Consider the following 18,897-nt stretch of genomic DNA (forward strand, 5'->3'; position numbering starts at 1 on the left):
ATCTTTATGCCAGAAAGGCATTCACTACGGGTGTGTCAACTAATTGGAAACTTAATCATTTCAAATGAATGCGCCTACGTAAAATGTTAAACGGGTTTTACAAGTCCACATGAAAAATTTCTTAGTAAAGCCAATAATATCTTGTGTAGGCATCATCTGAACTCCAAAGATCAATTCCTGTAAATCGGTACATGTATTGTGGCAAGAAACTGTTGTTATCTGAGCGTTGTGCTGGTAGTGTAAGCTACAGGCTATATTATTTACAAGCAAACAAACCTGTATGTCTGCACGTCAAATGTGTTATAGTTTTTTTCGCCATGAATTATGGTGAAACTTAACTATTTAAAATTTTAAAGTGCATGTCCTTTGCGGATTTAAGTAAGAAGTGTTTATTTGGTGCTAGTTGCCAGAAATGTATAGTAGTTGTAACAGATCAATAATAATTTGAGAGTTGACGATTTAATGGTTCAGCACTATAATACGTTCAGCTGGCCTTCATGGGTCGCTAGTTTGTTATCAGACTATGCGGTCTTTAGCAAGCATAACTTGCTTTGTTATCACTTCTAAGCCAATGATTGTATGTAGATCGTAATATACACCGATGTCAAAACAATCTTACAGTTGTTAAAAGCAATTCACGAAGTTACTCACTTAACAAACATTAGGCTCTTTGGTTTAGTTAGAGTGCTGTTGATCGACCTGACTCTGCTAACAATTGCCTTTGTTTTGATGGAAAATCACACGTCTATTGTTATGCTTGGCTGCTTACGTACATGAGCTACCAGATGACGTCGTTCTGCGCTGGGTGGCCTGTCTGGTAAACAACAAACGCACACTAACCCTTATTCGTCACGAGCAACTACTTGTTTACTAAAGGACTGGTTGGAGCTTGGGAAAGGTGTTGCTTGCCATTACATGCACTTTACATGTTGCAAAAATGTAAAACAGATCAAAATGTTCCATTTATGCTATTCTTCCACCAGTTTCAACCACGTGTGATTATCTTCGGTGAATCAGTGCTGGTTTGCTATTAAGTACTGCATACACAATACAGTCAAGCTCAGAAAAACGAACGTTAGGTGCTTTCTTTGTGCACTCAGTGGAGTTGCTCATGTTTGTTAATGCTGGGATGCGTTCGCCGGAAAGGCGGACAAATGATTTTACCTGACAACACGAAGTTGCCCAGTAAAATGCATTGAAGAGCTGCAAACGTAAGTTGACCCTTGCAGGCCAGGTCTACATTATAACTTTACCTGCAGCGATTTGGGTGCCATGAGTGAGCCCGTGCTGAATAATACATAATCATACAAGGTGATTATCGGGTGTAGTGTTGTTGAAAAGTTATTGTTAAACCCCATGGGGTATATTTTGAGTTAAATACAGTTCTTGTGAAGATGAAACTCGCAGACCAATTTTTTTCCATATGATATAGCCATTCTTATAAGGCTGCCACTAGATAAAATCGTGCGTTCCAAGCTATTTTTTCTCAGTTTCTTGTTAACCTAATTTAAATGTCATTAAGTAGTAACTTGAACCTAATCTAAATCCAATAAGCCCTCACACAGCTAAAATCAACTTTTTGCATACGCTATACCTATTCTCCTAACCTATCTTTAACGACAGGCTACGTGACCTACATCAGTTCGTTGGTATAATTACCATTTATAGGTGATAGATAAAGTATGTGCTTGCTTTCAAGACAAAGGTTATAGTAGAACTCTATTTAGCTTTGACTAATTTGTCTAATTACTTACTATGTAATACTGTAATGCACTAGCTGCTGACTAGCATGATGCTATATTGTGGAACTGTAGTTATATACGCTTTCCTTATTATTGTCTGGCAGTAAGTATATGACATTAATTAGTTATTCTGGTAATTGTCTAGATAACAACAATAGCTTAGTCATGTTCATGTAGAATCATACCACTACCAAGGTTGTATTTTTCAAGTCATTTTTCTCGTTCAACCAGCTTGAGTTGTGATTCAAATCAAGGCGAGTCACTGCATTTAGCTTTAAATTTTTTCAAATATGCACTGCGCAATAAAAGTAACTTGAGTCGAGTTGAGTCAAATTAGTGAGTTGAATTATTACAACACTGCAATGTATGCAACATACATTCTGGTTTAGTAAATAGGTTAAGTTCTGGGTTAACGATGTCTGTGGCTGTTGCTGCTGCTCCCGAGCCATTTTCGGATTCGGATGATGATGATTTAGATATGTTCGTTGATGGAAAAGTTTTAGCATTATTTGATGATGATGATGATCTTGGGATAGAAGATGATTTGTCGGAAAATTCAAGTGAAGATAGCTCAAGGTGCCTGGTGCTTAGGTTCAAATATGAATTCAGTTTGCTACATATTTTCTTACATATTGTTGATAGTTTGTGATCATATTAATTGCCATGTGCCCTAACCCTTTTTGTTTTGATGGTCTGTTTAGCTAATATTGGTGTTTGTTTATCTTAGATAGCTTAGTGATTTGTTGGTATATATATATATATATATAGTTTATTTAGTATACTAATTTAAAAGCAGCCAAAGCTTTTAAATATTTATAACCTAAACTTTTTTTGTTGTATATTATTTGGTATCTTTTCATACTTAGGCTTCATCATAAAAGTGATGTCATTGCCAGATCTGTTTTGCTACGGCCAAAAGTGGAGAACCACTTCATACCCTCTCAGATTAAAAAATCAATAAACAGTTCGCTGAAGTGTGATCGTTTACCTATATATTAATAATTCACTCTTCTATGGTTTTGCAAAGCAATTTTTTAGCATTACTCAAAGTGACCATGTTTAATATTTCTATGTAGCATTTAAAAGTTTAAAAAAGTCAGTTTTCAACTAAATTAAAATACTGTGCATACTATGCGTAACTGCATGTAGGGATGTCATGTCAGTCAGTACTAAAATATACGAATTTGCCAATTACAAAACTTAAGGTTCTTTCAAATATGAGTAAATTGTTGAAAAATGATATTCATACAGTTCCTAATCAAATCAAACTTTGCTCATTGCACTTAATGAGCTATATACTTTATGAGCAATGGAATAACTTTGATAGGTTATTCGTGCATAGAATTTGTATTCAGGTTTTATTTGGCACATCCATACTGAAATATAGTGCAGCTATAATAAACTTAAGGATAAATGTATATACAACGACAATATTTTGTGTGCTGCTAGTCATCTTGTTGTAGATTATAAATTTTATATTATATATAGGCTATGTAGTGTGATACTAAAGAATTCTTTAGTACGCAGCATATTATGACAGAGTAAGTTTAAGCTTAAGTTTGGTTGTGTCTTTTCTAATCCATGTTTTATATCTCGTTTTATGTGTTTATTTAGCAATGTGCCAAGTGAAGCTAAACTATCTGAAAACAGTGAAATCATTGAAGATAACTTACGTCATATTGTTTTCAGATCCATGAGCAACCAGGTATAGAGTTGTGATATTATATGTCAGTGTTGCAAAAAGCACAATACTACCAAATGTTAACATTCTGGTGTTTCTGAAGTATTTGATATATATCATAATTGTTAGATGGGGCGTTACATGCAATGTATTTGGTAACCTAATTACTTTATAGAAGCATGGATGTTTTTGGGTGTTTGCTTATTAACTATACTTACCTCAAGCTTGTATGCTGCATGGTATATCAACTTGAGAACACAATATTTCTGAGCTTCGTTACCTGGAACAATCCTTCGATTGCTTCATTTTAAATTTTTGTCGAATGTTTTTAAAGTTGCACAACTTTGGGAATGCAGCCTGGTAATGTGCATGTAAATAAAAATTAACTTCTTTTTGAGCGCAGGTGCATGAAGAACGGCAGAAAGAGTTAAACAAGGTGTTGTATATGGGTGAAATTTGATTAGTTTTTATGAAGGCTTGTTAGAAGTTGCACTTTAGTGAATTTTAGTTGTCATTATTTGCTGGCATAATGTGACATTTACCATACCTCATCTCTATTTGCTATTTTGCATATGTTAAACACTTAACTTCTAAAGTCTTTATTATCTTAAGCAAGTTGACTCACTTTCTTCAAAATTGACAATTTTATTGATTTTTCTTTCAATTCATTTTCTGTTTCTCTATTTTAGTTACAATTTATCCCTCAGATGGTGGTCACACCATGTCAGCAACTTAATGTTTTGGTAAAATTATGTTTGACACTTGAAGCGACTTTGAAAGGCTGTTTTCATTTTGATTTTTTTCATGAGTTTGTTCATTGATATATCATAATTATGCTTGGTGCTTGTAGCTGAATTTTTGTGAAATACTCATTTTTATAATAAAGTAATCAGATTCTTGCAATGAACTATCATCTCAGTCATGTTAATTAATTATAAGTTATTATGTGAAAGGCCAAGTTGGTGTGAATGCTAACACTTGAAGTATTTCATTTGAGTTTTTGCATATTTTCTGGCAATATAAAACTGAGCTATAAAACACAAAATTTTAGGTACGCAGAATTCCTGATTCTGGACAGCGGCAAAAAAGGATGTGGAAACTATCAGCATCTCATGTCCGTGCCACACAACGTGATATCTGGCAAGAGATAAATGCTCTGCCAACAGAAAGAGCAAAACGTTACAGATACAGTCCCCGAAAGGGAACATGGACTGAAGATGAAATACAAATGAAAATAGAGAAAGAAGTAAGGAGAGCAGGAGTGATAAGCTCGGTTTTACTGCATTCAAATAATTTTTATCAATTAATGCATGTGCATTTTCTGGTAGCTTCCATTTTTACTTTTTAGCTATACCTGTTTAAAGTGTTTTAAAACTTGCAGCCTTTCAACAAAGGTGCTATGAGAGAATGCTTTCGAGCGTAAGTATTGGACTAATTATTATTTATGAATTCTGCATTTGGGCATGTTATGTTATAATGTAAAATAAGAAATTTAGAAACTTGTTAAATTATATACTTATGTTATGAGAAAACACCGGCCCACTGTATAAGTTAACAAAGCTAAGTTATGCTGGTATTTCCTTTGTCACGTTTTAATAGTGAGTAATCCGTGACTGGGAGTGTATTTGACATTTATAATGTACTTTATAACCAATGATGACATATGTAGAGCTAACGTCTCATGGAAATTAAATGCCTTCAAACATTTAAAGCTTTAATGTAAACAGGAAAAAATTGTCCAACTTTGGTCATACACATGACTGGACAACCGCCATAAATTGTGTTGTAAAACGTTACATGGAGTCGGCCACACGAAAAACCCTATTTGAAGATGTTCGACTGCAGATGGATGCAAAGTTATGGGGTGAAGAATATAACAAACATCAACCGCCCAAGAAAGTAAATCATAAAAAAGTAATATTTTGTGGTGATTTGATTATGGAATATAATGTCTAATATGTTTAAACCTATTTGCCAAGGTTGACATTATGCAAATGTGCGTTATTGAGATGCTTGACCAAGAAGGAACACCGTTATATCATCTTGAAAACTTTATTGAGGGAGACTATGTTAAATATAACTCAAACTCAGGGTTTGTGCTTGATGACGACGCAAGATGTACGCCACAGGTATGAATATCATTTGCTTCACAAATGCAGGATATGTGATGCTTTTGAACTATACGCTCATTTCTTTAAACTCACACTCACTACTTTGGGCTCAACGAGTTTTAAACATGTTGACATCTTGTTTTTTGCAGCATTTGTTATTGTGAAACACAATGAAGTCTTGCAATACTTGTTAAAATTTAAAATGTGTAAATTTGATAACTTGTTTATGTTGGTGATAGATTACAGTAATCAAGTTTATGGTTTATTTACGGTTGAATTATATACTAACATTTCAAAAAACATTACTTAATTGCACATTTTTAGTAGTAAGTCGAGTAAAAATAAAGCTGAGCTGTTAGCTAAAAAAGTCAGAGACAAAGCTTGAAATACATACATATATATATATATATTGTGCACTCCAGGTTGAAATTTTCTTTTTTTCTGCTTCTTAGTCATGTGTTTTTGTTTACTTTTGTAGCTAAACTGTTATCCTTTTTTTACGTATGCTCTTAATTTTAGGCTTTCAGTCATTTCACTTTTGAATGCTCTCAGCACAGACTGATTGTAGTTGATATCCAAGGCGTTGGAGATTTATGGACTGACCCGCAAATACACACGTACAAGTAGGTTTTCAAACACTAAACTTTGTAAATGCGGAAGATTTGAGAAATTTATCTATGTTAATCAGATAGATATGTATGTGACTTGATCATTATGTACAATAACAACAACAACAACAACGCTTCTAATGTGACACAACATAAAGCACTGTGATTTGGCAGTTGAAAACCACTGATCTATAATATACCATATATATATGTTCTTTACATCACATTAGATTGCCAAGCATTTTACTAGTACTGACAATGTCTTTTACAGATTTTGTGAGTGGGTGTTTACTATAACTTGTTTGTAGACACTAGATCAAGGTTGAAAATCTTTGTGTCTTCAGCCTAAGTAGATGGTTTGCCTTTAGGGAATAGCCACTACCAGACAACTCTCCTAACTAGTTTAAGTATATGATGGACCCACACGAACCCAAACAGGAGTAGATTCACTGAAAATCACTGTTGTAGAAAGTTGGGAAGAACACGAATACTAACAATGGCAAAACTGAATACAATATTACATATAAATTTACTAGCGTTGGTGAAAACTGAAAAATAAAATTTTTTGTTTTAACAGTTAAGTCAGGACAGCGATCATTGAAATAAAGATATTTTTACATCAAAGTAATTGTTTTTTCTTCAAGGCAAGTCAAATTGTTTATAGCAATTGCACCATATTTCTGGCATGTGCCAAATTGGGTCGCATATTGATAAACTTTTATATAAGTTTATATCGACCTAGTAATTACATGACGGTTTTGTTTGTATGAACCCAAATTACTTTTTCCATTGCTCATCACTAGTACATAATGAATACCAGTACTGATTCTTACATTTTCTATTTTTAGCGAAAAAAGGCTTATTATAAGTTTGTATTTCTTGCAATTTGACTAATTAATTATTCATATTTTTTCAATTTCATTATTGATGTAATTGAAGATTGAACAATATCTATGCAATTATGCTGTGCTGAATTGTGTTTCGTTTTCCTGTCTTACTTGTTCATTACTGTAACAGGGGAACAGAATATGGTGATGGCAATCTTGGGACCAAGGGAATGGGCTTATTCTTTTTCTCACATACCTGCAATAAGATCTGTCAGAGCCTTAACTTGTCTCCTTTCGATTTATCCCATCATGAAACATCAAACTGCAGACGTGCTTCAGTTTTTGCAGTAAGACTTGTTATTTTAATTTAGAATTAACATATCTGTTTACAGATAATTATGGCAGCTTTGGTCAAGCTAGGTAATATCAGCTTGACCAGCTCAATATCATTTGTTTATAAAATGCTATTAAATTCATAAGTTATGCAATGCTTTATTAAAATCAAATTTAGTTTTATTGTATGTATCACTCAAGTAATTTTTGAATATTTAAATAACTTTAGGTAAAGTTTGCAAAACAAACTTTTTCATATCGATAAAAATATGCATGGAAATATGCTTTTAATGCTTTTCTTACAGAGAAGGGGAACCTTACCAACTGGTCTTGAGGAGCCTCTTTCACCAATGATTAAAAACTCTGCTGATTTGTTCCAAATTTTGGAAGAATCATCAAGTTATTTGCCTCCCAGATCAAGTGAAGGTATTGTATTTTTACTATTTACTTTAGTGTACATTGTCCTACGTTTACCTTAAATACTTCGGGATTTTCATGATGTGCAAGTATGACAGCCTTTTGATATAATTGTTCACAAACAGGGAACGATGATATTTACATCTTACAAGAAGAAGAAGAAGAAGGAAGTGAAATAAGTGAAGTTGAATCCAATGGTAATCACAGGCGCAAGTTATCACGAAAACTGAGCTCAGATGTTGATGATGATGCATCCAGTGGTTACGGCTCAGTTCGTCGATCTCGCACCATCAGTGAACTCTCAGATCATTCAGTAGGTGTTAAAGGGCTGCATGAATATTATTGTATGATTTACTGTCAGCTTAGCATCTCATCATGACCAGGAAGATTAGGGGTAGGCCTGTTACACAACATCAGCAAATAGTAGTTTTTGCGTGTTCAGGTCAATAATTAATGATCAATTACTGCTCTCTGCATTTTTGAAAAGTTGCTGTAAATAATTGTTTTGGCTGGTCAGATGAGTGAAAGATTTAGTGAGATTTTAACAAAGATTTGATTTTGGCACTATATTTTTGAAAATTTTTGGTATAGTGCATTTTAAATAACAGGCATAATTATAGCATTTAAAGTAAGGGTGGGCCACAAAAAAAGATCTTTTAGGACTGCATGAGATCCTTGAACTAGAGAGAGTGTTCTGATGTAGACTGTAGATAAAGTAATAACAAGTTGTGGCATTGTTGAACAAAACAAATTTATTATATTAACCATGAATTTCCGCTCTGTAACTGATCATTCCACAAATGATTTTGGCATCTTTATTCAGCCTTTATGTGAAACCAATGATGTATTTCTTTATCGAATGTTTTTATAATTTTAACTCTGTAGGAATTTCGTGAGGTTATTGGTATGTTAAATGGCAACAGCAATGCTCATCTGTTGCCATCAAAACAGCAAAGTGAGGCAAGTGAAGGTAAACCTCCATCCCCCACAACTCCAGTGTTCCTTAATCCAATGAACGGCTTGAATATGATGCGCCGTGCTTCTTGTATGGTGTCTGAAGTTTCAAAGTTGAAAAAGCCATGCACAAAAAAAGTGGAAATTGGAAAATCAATTTTAGGAAAAGTATGTTTATGGCGATATACATTAGTTTTAATCATGTTGATTTTGAAAAAAATATGTAGCTGTCTCATAAGCAAATAAACTAATTCTTGCAAACTTTTTTTAAATTGCATTAATCATGACAGATTCATTATGCCATTGCTGTATATTATGACCTTGGACGATTTCCGTACCATGAAGACTCTGCTCTTTTTCATCTTGAAATTGCAACAGAATGCGGCTCTTTGGAAGCTATTCTTCTCATGTCACAGATCTACATGGGAATACCACATGACATACTTCCAGATATTTTACTGGAGGTTTGTTTGTTCATGAAAAATAGCTTTGTTATTCACATTGTTTTGAATACAATAACATCCTGGTTAAGTACGCAAAAATTTGTCACAAAATTTTGATTCAAACGTTTCAGAAGTTTATTGGTATTGGAAGCTGCTGTGTTTACCACCATAACCGTTACGCTCGCACAAACTGCTCAGATTAAGTTGCGTATTTAACCGGGATCTTACTGTACTGCATTTAGCGTCAAATGTAAACAAAAGCTTGTGTTGGAAGTATGCATAAACCGTTTTAAACACAAGAAAAATTTTTTGTTCATTCTGGGATGATCTGTATACAACAGAATAGTGAGGAAAATGCTACAAAAGGCTTTGAATTGTTGGAATTAGCTGCTGATGCCGGTGATCGCAACTCAATGTTGAACATTGCAAAAGCGTATCATACTGCCTTTGGCTTACCAAAAGCAAAGTAATGAAAATTTTATATTAGTTATTAAAGCAACATTTTGATAGACAGTTCGCTTTGTGGTGCATATATTATTTTATTTCGTACTTTTTTGTTAAATAGTAACTTGAAATACATGGTTAGGTCGAAAGACTTTTCAAAAGCACTTCAGTGGTATGAAAAGCTAATATGTGAAGTCCATAAGCATGATGCAGAAGGAGGTTACGATTGTGTCCTTACCCGACTTGCTCCTCGTCACGAAATTTTAGCTTTTCAAGCACAGATACACTTTGAAGGTGGCCATGGTGTGACCAAAGATCCAAATAGAGCAGGTAAGGTATATTGCTACAGCCATTAAAATTTGTTTTTTTCGCAGTTGATTCACTTGTGTTGTATGTGGTCCTTATCTTTTGTCTAAAGGTAACTCTCTGCACAAATAGTTCCTGCTTCATGGCATTTATATATGTATTGTAATTTAACATGCCCTGTATTGTTACAGGTGAAATTTATAGTGAAGCAGCAGAAGCTGCAACTGCTGCTATGAAGGGACGATTAGCTAACAAGTACTTTGCTCTTGCGGAAGAAGCTTGGGCTGAAATGGAAGAGGAATAATTTTTATTTTATTTGTATTATTTGTGGCAAAGTTAGCATTTTCAGAAGAAAAAGCCTCAATGTGTTTTAAGAACAACTGTTTTATGTTATTTATAATTTTGGTAGGAGGTATTTTTAATAGATAGTATAGTTCTGTGAGTAATTGCATTTTAGTGTGATGAAATTGATGCTTTTCCCACATTGGTGGGTTGCAGATGTCCCATAAAAGTTCAACAAAGACAAGAAATTTTGTAAACCTACCATTTACAGTTTTCCATGATATGTGTGGATTTGTGTGGCCCTGGTGTTGGTATTATTTTATTATACGTAAAGTATACCGTTGATTATTATTTTTATTCATGTACAAATTGCTTGAGCGTCAGAACGTCCATGTTGTTTGTGTGGTTAATAGTTTAAATCATTCATGGTGGCAATGTGCGGCTCGAGTTGGACAAGTTTTAAGTTCAAGACATTTTTTACCCCACTATGGTAATTTCGATTGGACATAGCTGGCGTAAACAGTTAGCAGCTGCAAGTGAAATGGCTGACTGTCCACTCTTATAGATGCTAATTTGTTTTAAATGCACTGCCAAGCAGGATTTAGCATTTGTCACCATCACCGTTATCGCTTTTCAATGTTTTTGAAACGATTATTGCTAACATTTTGGATTAGTGTAGGCTGGCTGCTCATTAGCATTTGCATAACTTTTTTCAGTCGATGCAACAATAAAGTGGCTAGCAAGTACTAAATTATCCAAAGTAATGGAAATACTAAAATAGTAAAACATTACAAGTTAGACAAATATTAATAAACCGATGCGAATGTGTGTATTAATTCAACAAAATCGCTACAACCATCAGTAAATGATTTGAATACAATCCATCATCTGCTTTATCATGTTTTTTATGGTGTCTTGGCTGTATTATTCCTTGTTTTCACTTTTCAGTCGATGCAACAATAAAGTGGCTAGCAAGTACTAAATTATCCAAAGTAATGGAAATACTAAAATAGTAAAACATTACAAGTTAGACAAATATTAATAAACCGATGCGAATGTGTGTATTAATTCAACAAAATCGCTACAACCATCAGTAAATGATTTGAATACAATCCATCATCTGCTTTATCATGTTTTTTATGGTGTCTTGGCTGTATTATTCCTTGTTTTCACTTTGTAGATTCCTGCCGTTTATAGACTTTTTCGTAGCTGAGCTAAACTTAGCAATTAAAAATTTTGATCCCTTAAATGTTTTTAATTTGACAAAAACTTAATTGACTTTTGCGCTATATAGTGCAACTTTAAAATCATGTTTCAAGAGTGCCTTACTGTGTGTACTTTTGTAAATTGTATACAGAAGTGACAAAAGAATTATAAAGTCTGTTCTGCAATTCATTACAGTGACCAAGCAAGGAATTATAGGACATCAGTATTTTAAATGGAATCGGTTGTTTCTGTTGAAATTGGTCCAGTTTCTAATGCTTGTTTCCGCATTATTAGTTTATTTTCTTCAGCAGACTTAATCCTTTCAATGCTAACTTCATTGTTATGATTCCTTTGCGAAAGATGATTTTGTCTTGCTTCCAATATTTCAGAAGTTAACTCCAATTTTTTTTGCATTTTGCGATAAAAATGCTTATGTTTCTTAGATTTAATATGACCTGTAGATAAAACAACATTAACTCCACTGGTCTTTCTACAGTCAAATTTCTAAACCATGGTTACAAACCTTCCCAATCGCTTTCAATAATTAGTTTTCCATCGCAAACGATGCAAGCTTTAAATCTGTTGCTTTTCTTACAATCTGCTACTGTTTGCTTTTCTAATGGCTGTAGATGGTAATCCTGCAAACAGATTATTTACTGCAGAAATATCATACCCATAAAAAAGCACTGAAATACATCATTTGGTCATGTAAATCTTGTTTCTAAATATTTACTTCAGAAAAGATTTTGTTATTTCAATAGTTGCAAAAAAAACTTAAGAATACCAACAAAGAGGGTATCAAAGTTATAGTAATGATGAATATCAGTAGTTGCCAAGGCAAAACCGAGTTAAGGTGCATCTTTATTTTTAAATATGAGGTCTGCTAAAGTTAAGGTTCCTTTTACTTAAAATATGTAGATATCCCCGCTTCCTACCTCGTCTGGTATATCATCCAACACCATTGATAGACCAGAATTGCTTTTAAAATGCGATTTTAATATCTTCATGGCAGGTGTGAATACTTTTTCATCCCACATTTCCGGATCTGTAGCGTCCAGTCCATACACGTCAACAGAAATTGGTCCTACAAGCAACAAGGCAGAAATACACACCATGTTCATATATTTCATTTGAACAAACTGATTATGTAAATAAATATTAGTACTAACTGTTCACTATTCTTTTATTTATCCATTTCTTCTGATATTTGGCATATTGCCAAGTGGATAATTTCATTCTTTCAGTGGCTTCTGCAAGAATTTGTGGGTTTTCATGTGCATTGCTTGAAGTTGCAACCAGATATGAATGGAATTCTTTATAAAAAATTAGACATAAGCAAGTCTGACCGCTGAATTATTATTATGATACCAAATTTGTTCAACAAGTATCCCACCACAAGTAATACTGCACGGGCAGTCTTTAGGTTCTAAGTGACTTTGCCTTCGCCCCTTTCTGCAATGGACATTTTCAAGCCATATTTCTCTTTTTCATGCCTTAGGTTAAATGTGTAATATGCCCTCATTGGAATTTTGTTTTATGCAAAACACTAAAACACATCGAACTGAGATATTGCATAACATTTTACCCAAAGTTAGGTGATAGTCCAACTAAAGTAATCAAAACATAGCAGGTCTTTCCGATGAATTTTATAACCAATTTTAAGGCATGGTTCCAATTTCCAACCCACAAAGCAGATTCTAGTTCTCCTTGCAAGCATCTGGTATCAACAAAGCAATGTGTGAATAATGCTGACTTGTTTTTGAACCGGATAATATTGTGTATCAAGAATATTCATCACTAGGCCACACAATCAACTTTTTGACTTGGGTTCTGAGGCGAGCACTGATTCAATGAGCGTAGGATGTTATCTCAATTGCGTTCTGGTAATATCAAGTGGCCCACCGTGGAATATTGTCCAATGCAGTTTTATACTCATTGAAGCGGTATTATCGTTGAAGCAACGTACTGTGTCACTAAAGTGTGATTATTATTAGCCAATCATCTTCACGGAATGAATTTAGAGAAAAAAGCTAATATAATTACGAAATAATTCTCCAGTTCTAAATTAGTAAGTTTGGTAATATTCCTTCTCTTCGGATCTTGCTCAATCTCTATTCTGATGTGTTAATTCGGTGTGTGTCAGTCGTTCAAGCCGAGTCGTGTGTGATAACATAAAGTATAGGCCTATTATGTTAAATATACTATGCAATTCCGAGATTTTTTTTGTGATGTGTTATGCTAGCTACGAGGGAAATTCTCAGACACAGATGCCTATGAGGCAATCAGCACTTGAGTCTTATATCAAAAGAAATCGCATTCTTCTGATAAAGTATTTGTAACGGTTGGATAATATAGTACCGTTGCTATATGGTGACCCCAAACTGATCTGATGCTAAGAGAACGACCTAGCTTTTGGTTTATCTCTAAATTGAAAACCTGAAATTAAATGACCTGCTGAAATGGGTGTGATTGGAGTCACGAGAGGTATGCAGAAAGCAAAAAATGCTTCTTAACATTCCAGAGAAGGCGTTTCAGAGATTGCAATTTTGTGCAATGTTCTAACTTCTACATTCTGTTCAGAAATGTTTTAGCAATGGTAGAACTGCTTGAAAAAGGGGTGTTAACATCAAAGGGGACTGTTTAGAAGTCAATCAAATTTGTCAAATCCATAATGTTTTGTTTTTTGCAAAAGGTTGGATACTTTTTGAACACAAATCATACACAAGTTTATGTATAATTACCCTTAAAACCAATGCTTTGAAATATTCCATGTTCATAATCTGGCTCCAAACCCTCCCTTAACCTAAAAACAGGAAAATTGACATTTATCAACGTATTCCGCTGTTACTGGTTTTTCCGTTACTGGTATCATTAAAGCAGTAAATGAACAAAAATTTACACACAGCCATGTTTTGAAGTAACACCACACACAGTCACTAAAGGAATATACATTGTACCTTTCTTTATTGTATTCTTCATGGAATTCAGACAATTCTTTTAATAAACCACGTGAAATCATTTTATCCACCCTTCGGTATATCCTATCCTTGAGTACTAATATGAAATCAAGGATAAATCTCAGACAAAAACAATGGCTGGGTAAAAACACTTGTTTCCAATAAAGACAGAAAACATCACAAACCCTCTGGTTCACATTGCACCCACATAACACATGAGTCGGGAAAACGAACTGGACCACCAATATAGCTGCCACCACTTTGTGTTCTCTGCTGTGCAATATGTTCACTCATTCGTTTCCCAGTTTCATAGAAGACCTTTACCATGCAGAGTTGTAAAATATTATGAATACAATAATTACTAATGGCAAATCAAAGTTATCACTCATTAAAATGTTTCATTCTGCACGATTTTGAATATTAGGGATGGGGTGGTCGGGGGAAATTATCGTTAAGCTGGACCGAAATTTTGTTTTCAAAAAATTTAGCACACCTAGTAAATCCTGCAAGATTTTCAAAACAAAATTCATTACCCACCAACCAGTTCAAGCCAAAATTGGGAATATTGTCTGACACTGCATTGTTAGCCACGCACAGAAAAAATTATTACAAGGTGACTAGATGGTGATAGTACGACCGTAACACATTTAAAATTTGATGAGATTACGTTATGACAAAATACATAAAAGACCAACTCCGTTTTTATTCTGACCATCTTGCTTTGCTTTCAATTACATGGTCATTTAGCACAGTTTCAAATCTCCATGCCCCATAATATTACAGCACGAATCTGATGTATATCCAATGGGTTTGGCTTTTACAGTTTGTGTCAATAGAATTGCATTCGCTTTTGACTTCTGGTTTGAAATTGTTTTGGCAGGTTTATGCAATAGAGAAAAGCACATTTTCCAGAAAAGATTGCCTATTAATCTTAATTTGTACAAGCTCAAAAATACAGCTGGGTGTAACAGGATTTTTTTCAAAGTCCAGACTAAACAACAAGCAAAACTTTGTCAGATTTTTTTGGATCCGGAACCCAGCTGGGCCCGTCCTTAATTTAGATTGTGATAAACTGATAATCTTACTTCAAGAGCCCTGATAACTTTTCTCTTGTCTCTTGGATGAAGAAAGGCGGCATAGTCTGGATCCACTTCCAGAAGCTGCTTATGAGCATCAATATATGACAGATCATTCAATGCCTATTGTCAAAAAAATTATCACAACCATTATTTTTGTTGATGTTGATTTGTCACTACTTGTGTGTTTTTGAATTCATATGCTTTAGTCTTATTTGGTCCAATCTTGTCCAAATACATAACATATGTATACAAATGTTTTAAACTAGCTCTGCTAAGCAAAATAAATTAACATCAGCACAAATATAATATGTCATCAACGATCTGTGTCAAGGATAGGGGAGTCTTTAATGCTAAGGTTGTCGCTACATCATGTGCAGACTATGCAAAAACGTTTACTGAAATATTATGATTATCCTGTATAATCAACTATGAACACAAACCTAATGTGATCATGTGGTTAGAACTGGTTTTTGAGGCATATAATTTTGCCAGTTGCTATTAATGTTTCTCCTTACTACAGCATTTCTACGTTTTGACAGATCAATCTAGTTTCTTATTTGTAAAAACTTTTTGTATCTACGTTCTGCTATAAATTATCTTGGATTTGTGGTCTCTATTTATAGAAAATAGTCTCAACAATATTCCTTTCGTTCAGTGTGTGCAGTGCAAACTTTACTGATCCAGTAAGACATCACATACACTGATTTTTACAATAAAAGAAACATTATCTTTCAAAATATTAATAAATGTACACTATTCGTCTATAGAAGTTTATGTCATTTCCATAATGCAAAAAATATTTCTTTATGTTGTAACAAAAAGTGACTAATAACACTGGTCAACACGATTTTTGTTGCAGATTGTGTTGGGGTCTTTTTTACCTAATTTTGGGGCGCTGAATCCGAATCTGGCATTATTTTTTTTCTATCACATCACGTTTTTGAAATAATATATATGATCAATATAAATAATACCGCAAATCAGAAACCGCCTTGAAATGTAGAGGTTGTTTTAATCAAAACTGCTGGAACGCTTAATCATGCAATACACGAACACAAAGCCTCGAAATCTTTTAAAAAACATAACTAGAAACTAGCCGTTGAACAATCAATGTAATGATACAGAACTGCCACAATCTTTAAGAGCTCGAAAATTTTCGTTTTAATGGCTTTCGTTTATGGGTAGTGGTGTAATTTTCTCTCTTCAAGTTCCAGCAGTAAACTGCCATCATGTGGCAGTCCCATCGGCCCTGGTAGCGCTCTTCCATAACTCTAATATCTTGGTGAAAGCGCTCACCTTGTTCTTCACTGAAGTCCCCAAGGTTTTCAGAAAAGTAATCTAAATGATTTTTCAGAAAATGTAGCTTTATGCTCATATTGCATATCTTCTCTTGCATACTGGATAACATTTCTTTTAAGAGGTCTGGATAGTTCTCTGCTTTTCTGTTGCCAAAGGAGTTACTAACAACTAAAGAAAATCATTCCAAGCCCTTGCTTCAACTCTGTTTATTGATGCTGCAAAGTTTGGATCTCTGAGCAGCTTCCTTATTTGTGGGCCACTAAAAACTCCAGCCTTTTTCTTTCTTTTCTTCTCTGAGACTTGGGAAGGCTTAGCAGATGTACTTAAAGCAATCTCCATTGTGATCAAGAACCTTAACTCCAAAGCATTGTGATCAAGAACCTTAGCATACCATTTCATTGCCCCAAGTTTGATTAGAAGTAGCAGCAGGATGATCTTTTTGGTATCTCCTAACGGGTTATGAATGATATTTTTCTCTCCAGGTGTTAAACTGCTCCTTTCTGGCTACTTATCTTTTATCAAATGCTCATCTATGGCTGTAGGCCTACTATCCCAGTAGCAGAGAAAACAAGGGTTTTTGGTGTAACCACCTTGCTGTCCTAACAGAAGGTTCATTATTGTTATGTCTACACATAATGCCCAGCCATGATCACTGTACTTCAGTGTTTCCAGCACATCCTTAATGTTTTCATACGTCTCTTTGAGTGTCACAGAATGTCCTACTGGAATCGATACATATTTATTTCCATTGTGAAGTAACACGCACTTCAGGCTTCGTTTTGATCTCTCAATTTTCTTTTACATTATACGAACAATGTTATGTTTATTGTTGACAATGTTTACGTTTTACTAAAGAGCAGGGTGCTGTCACAAAAAGCATTGGCCTTTTAAGTCTCCAGGGCGGATGCATACAGATAAAGACGGTAACTCAGTAATGAGCTACCAAACGTGATGTATAAACCAAGCGCGATGTATAAAGATGGTAACTAAGTAATGAGATACGAAAGAAAAAATGAATGCCTCCACATGTATTTTCGAAATTCAAAAAGAGGTCCGTGATTGAAGAAAGATTGAAAACCACTAGATTAAAGTTTACTGAAAACCCTGTCATTCTGTGCTACAACAAAACTTCCAGCCGAGGTTTCATCATTGGTGATTTCAATAACAATATTTGATTTGTTGCTGTTATACGTTCACCGTACCACCACTAACGAAAGTCAAAATTTGATCAATTTATGAAATTGGGGAAAATGCGCAGCGAAAAAATCTGACGTGATAGAGCAATTCTGAGCTCAGAATTGGATTCAGCAACCAAAAATTAGCCTAAATCAATCATCAAAGTTCGTGCAACAAAAATTTTTTTTGTTTTTGTAGACCAGTGTAATTAATTACTGATTTAGTTTTCAACTGTCCCAGCCTCACAGAGCTGATACAAATCGCCAACGTGAAATTACTGAATATTACAAAATACATTACCATGCGATGCTCAATGTTGCTCTTCGTTAAATCTGAATCTTGTCCTTTTGTTTTAAGTAAGAAATCAAATAATATTGATTCCACGTAATAATTGGTTCCACCAACTAAAATAGGAAGTCTGTTTCGTTTATGAATCTCATCAATCTGCAGAATGCAATCACTTTTGAGTACTGAAGACCTTTACAAAACTTGTAGTTGTCGCAAAATAATCATAATTAATATTTATTAAGAAAAATGCATGGAACAAACTGCAAACCAAGAAAACCTTTTCACATACAATCTTTATGGTGTTTTTCTGAAAATCAACAATTGTAAACTCTTCTTTTGGGGATAGAAAGCCAATCATATGATGCGGACATACGTCTTGTTCCTCCTTTGTGACTTTGTTTGTGACAATATCAAGTCCTTTATAGACCTGAAAGAAATGAAATACTTATGAATAATACTAACGACTTTAAACGTCATTTGCAGGTATCCATTACATACACAATCAGTGCTAACTGCTTTCCAAACATACCTGCATGGCATCAGCGCTAATTATTTCACCGCCAACTTTGGCCGCAATATCAAGAGCTAGTTTAGACTTCCCAGCTCCCGTTGCTCCCAAAATAACTAAAAGTGGTTTGTGGTTTGTACAAAACATTGCTGAGGTTGCTCTCCTCAAGGCAGCGCTCTTCAATGCACTAAACTTTGTTATTTGCATTAAAGGTGAGTGCAATCCATCTATGCTCA

The 18,897-nt window shown here is 34.3% G+C and overlaps 2 protein-coding genes across 3 annotated transcripts; one reads left to right on the forward strand and one right to left on the reverse strand.

Moving 5' to 3' along the window:
• Positions 1-2,004: 2,004 nt before the first annotated feature.
• On the forward strand, positions 2,005-11,468 carry LOC143448476 (eukaryotic elongation factor 2 kinase-like). Of its 2 annotated transcripts, XM_076948240.1 has the most exons (16): positions 2,005-2,318; positions 3,357-3,447; positions 3,827-3,859; positions 4,475-4,669; positions 4,805-4,842; positions 5,151-5,322; positions 5,403-5,552; positions 6,054-6,157; positions 7,160-7,316; positions 7,608-7,728; positions 7,845-8,032; positions 8,605-8,841; positions 8,964-9,137; positions 9,458-9,582; positions 9,703-9,890; positions 10,058-11,468. In XM_076948240.1, exons 1-16 carry the CDS (start codon positions 2,158-2,160, stop codon positions 10,168-10,170), a joined length of 2,247 nt encoding a protein of 748 aa, XP_076804355.1. In that variant the 5' UTR covers positions 2,005-2,157; the 3' UTR covers positions 10,171-11,468. The 2 variants fall into 2 exon arrangements, with proteins under 2 accessions (XP_076804355.1, XP_076804356.1); XM_076948241.1 differs by lacking the exon at positions 3,827-3,859 and having other exon boundaries at positions 2,008-2,318.
• Positions 11,191-18,868, reverse strand: LOC143448478 (tRNA dimethylallyltransferase-like). Its single transcript, XM_076948243.1, has 11 exons — positions 18,683-18,868; positions 18,443-18,580; positions 18,166-18,309; positions 15,397-15,510; positions 14,497-14,629; positions 14,312-14,408; positions 14,096-14,157; positions 12,524-12,667; positions 12,290-12,438; positions 11,878-11,992; positions 11,191-11,809 (listed from the first exon to the last, which is right to left on the reverse strand). The coding sequence occupies exons 1-11, from the start codon at positions 18,866-18,868 to the stop codon at positions 11,583-11,585; spliced, it is 1,509 nt and encodes a 502-aa protein (XP_076804358.1). The 3' UTR covers positions 11,191-11,582.
• Positions 18,869-18,897: the final 29 nt, after the last annotated feature.

Source organism: Clavelina lepadiformis, chromosome 3, assembly GCF_947623445.1.
Source record: "Clavelina lepadiformis chromosome 3, kaClaLepa1.1, whole genome shotgun sequence".
Classification (NCBI taxonomy): Eukaryota; Metazoa; Chordata; class Ascidiacea; order Aplousobranchia; family Clavelinidae; genus Clavelina; species Clavelina lepadiformis.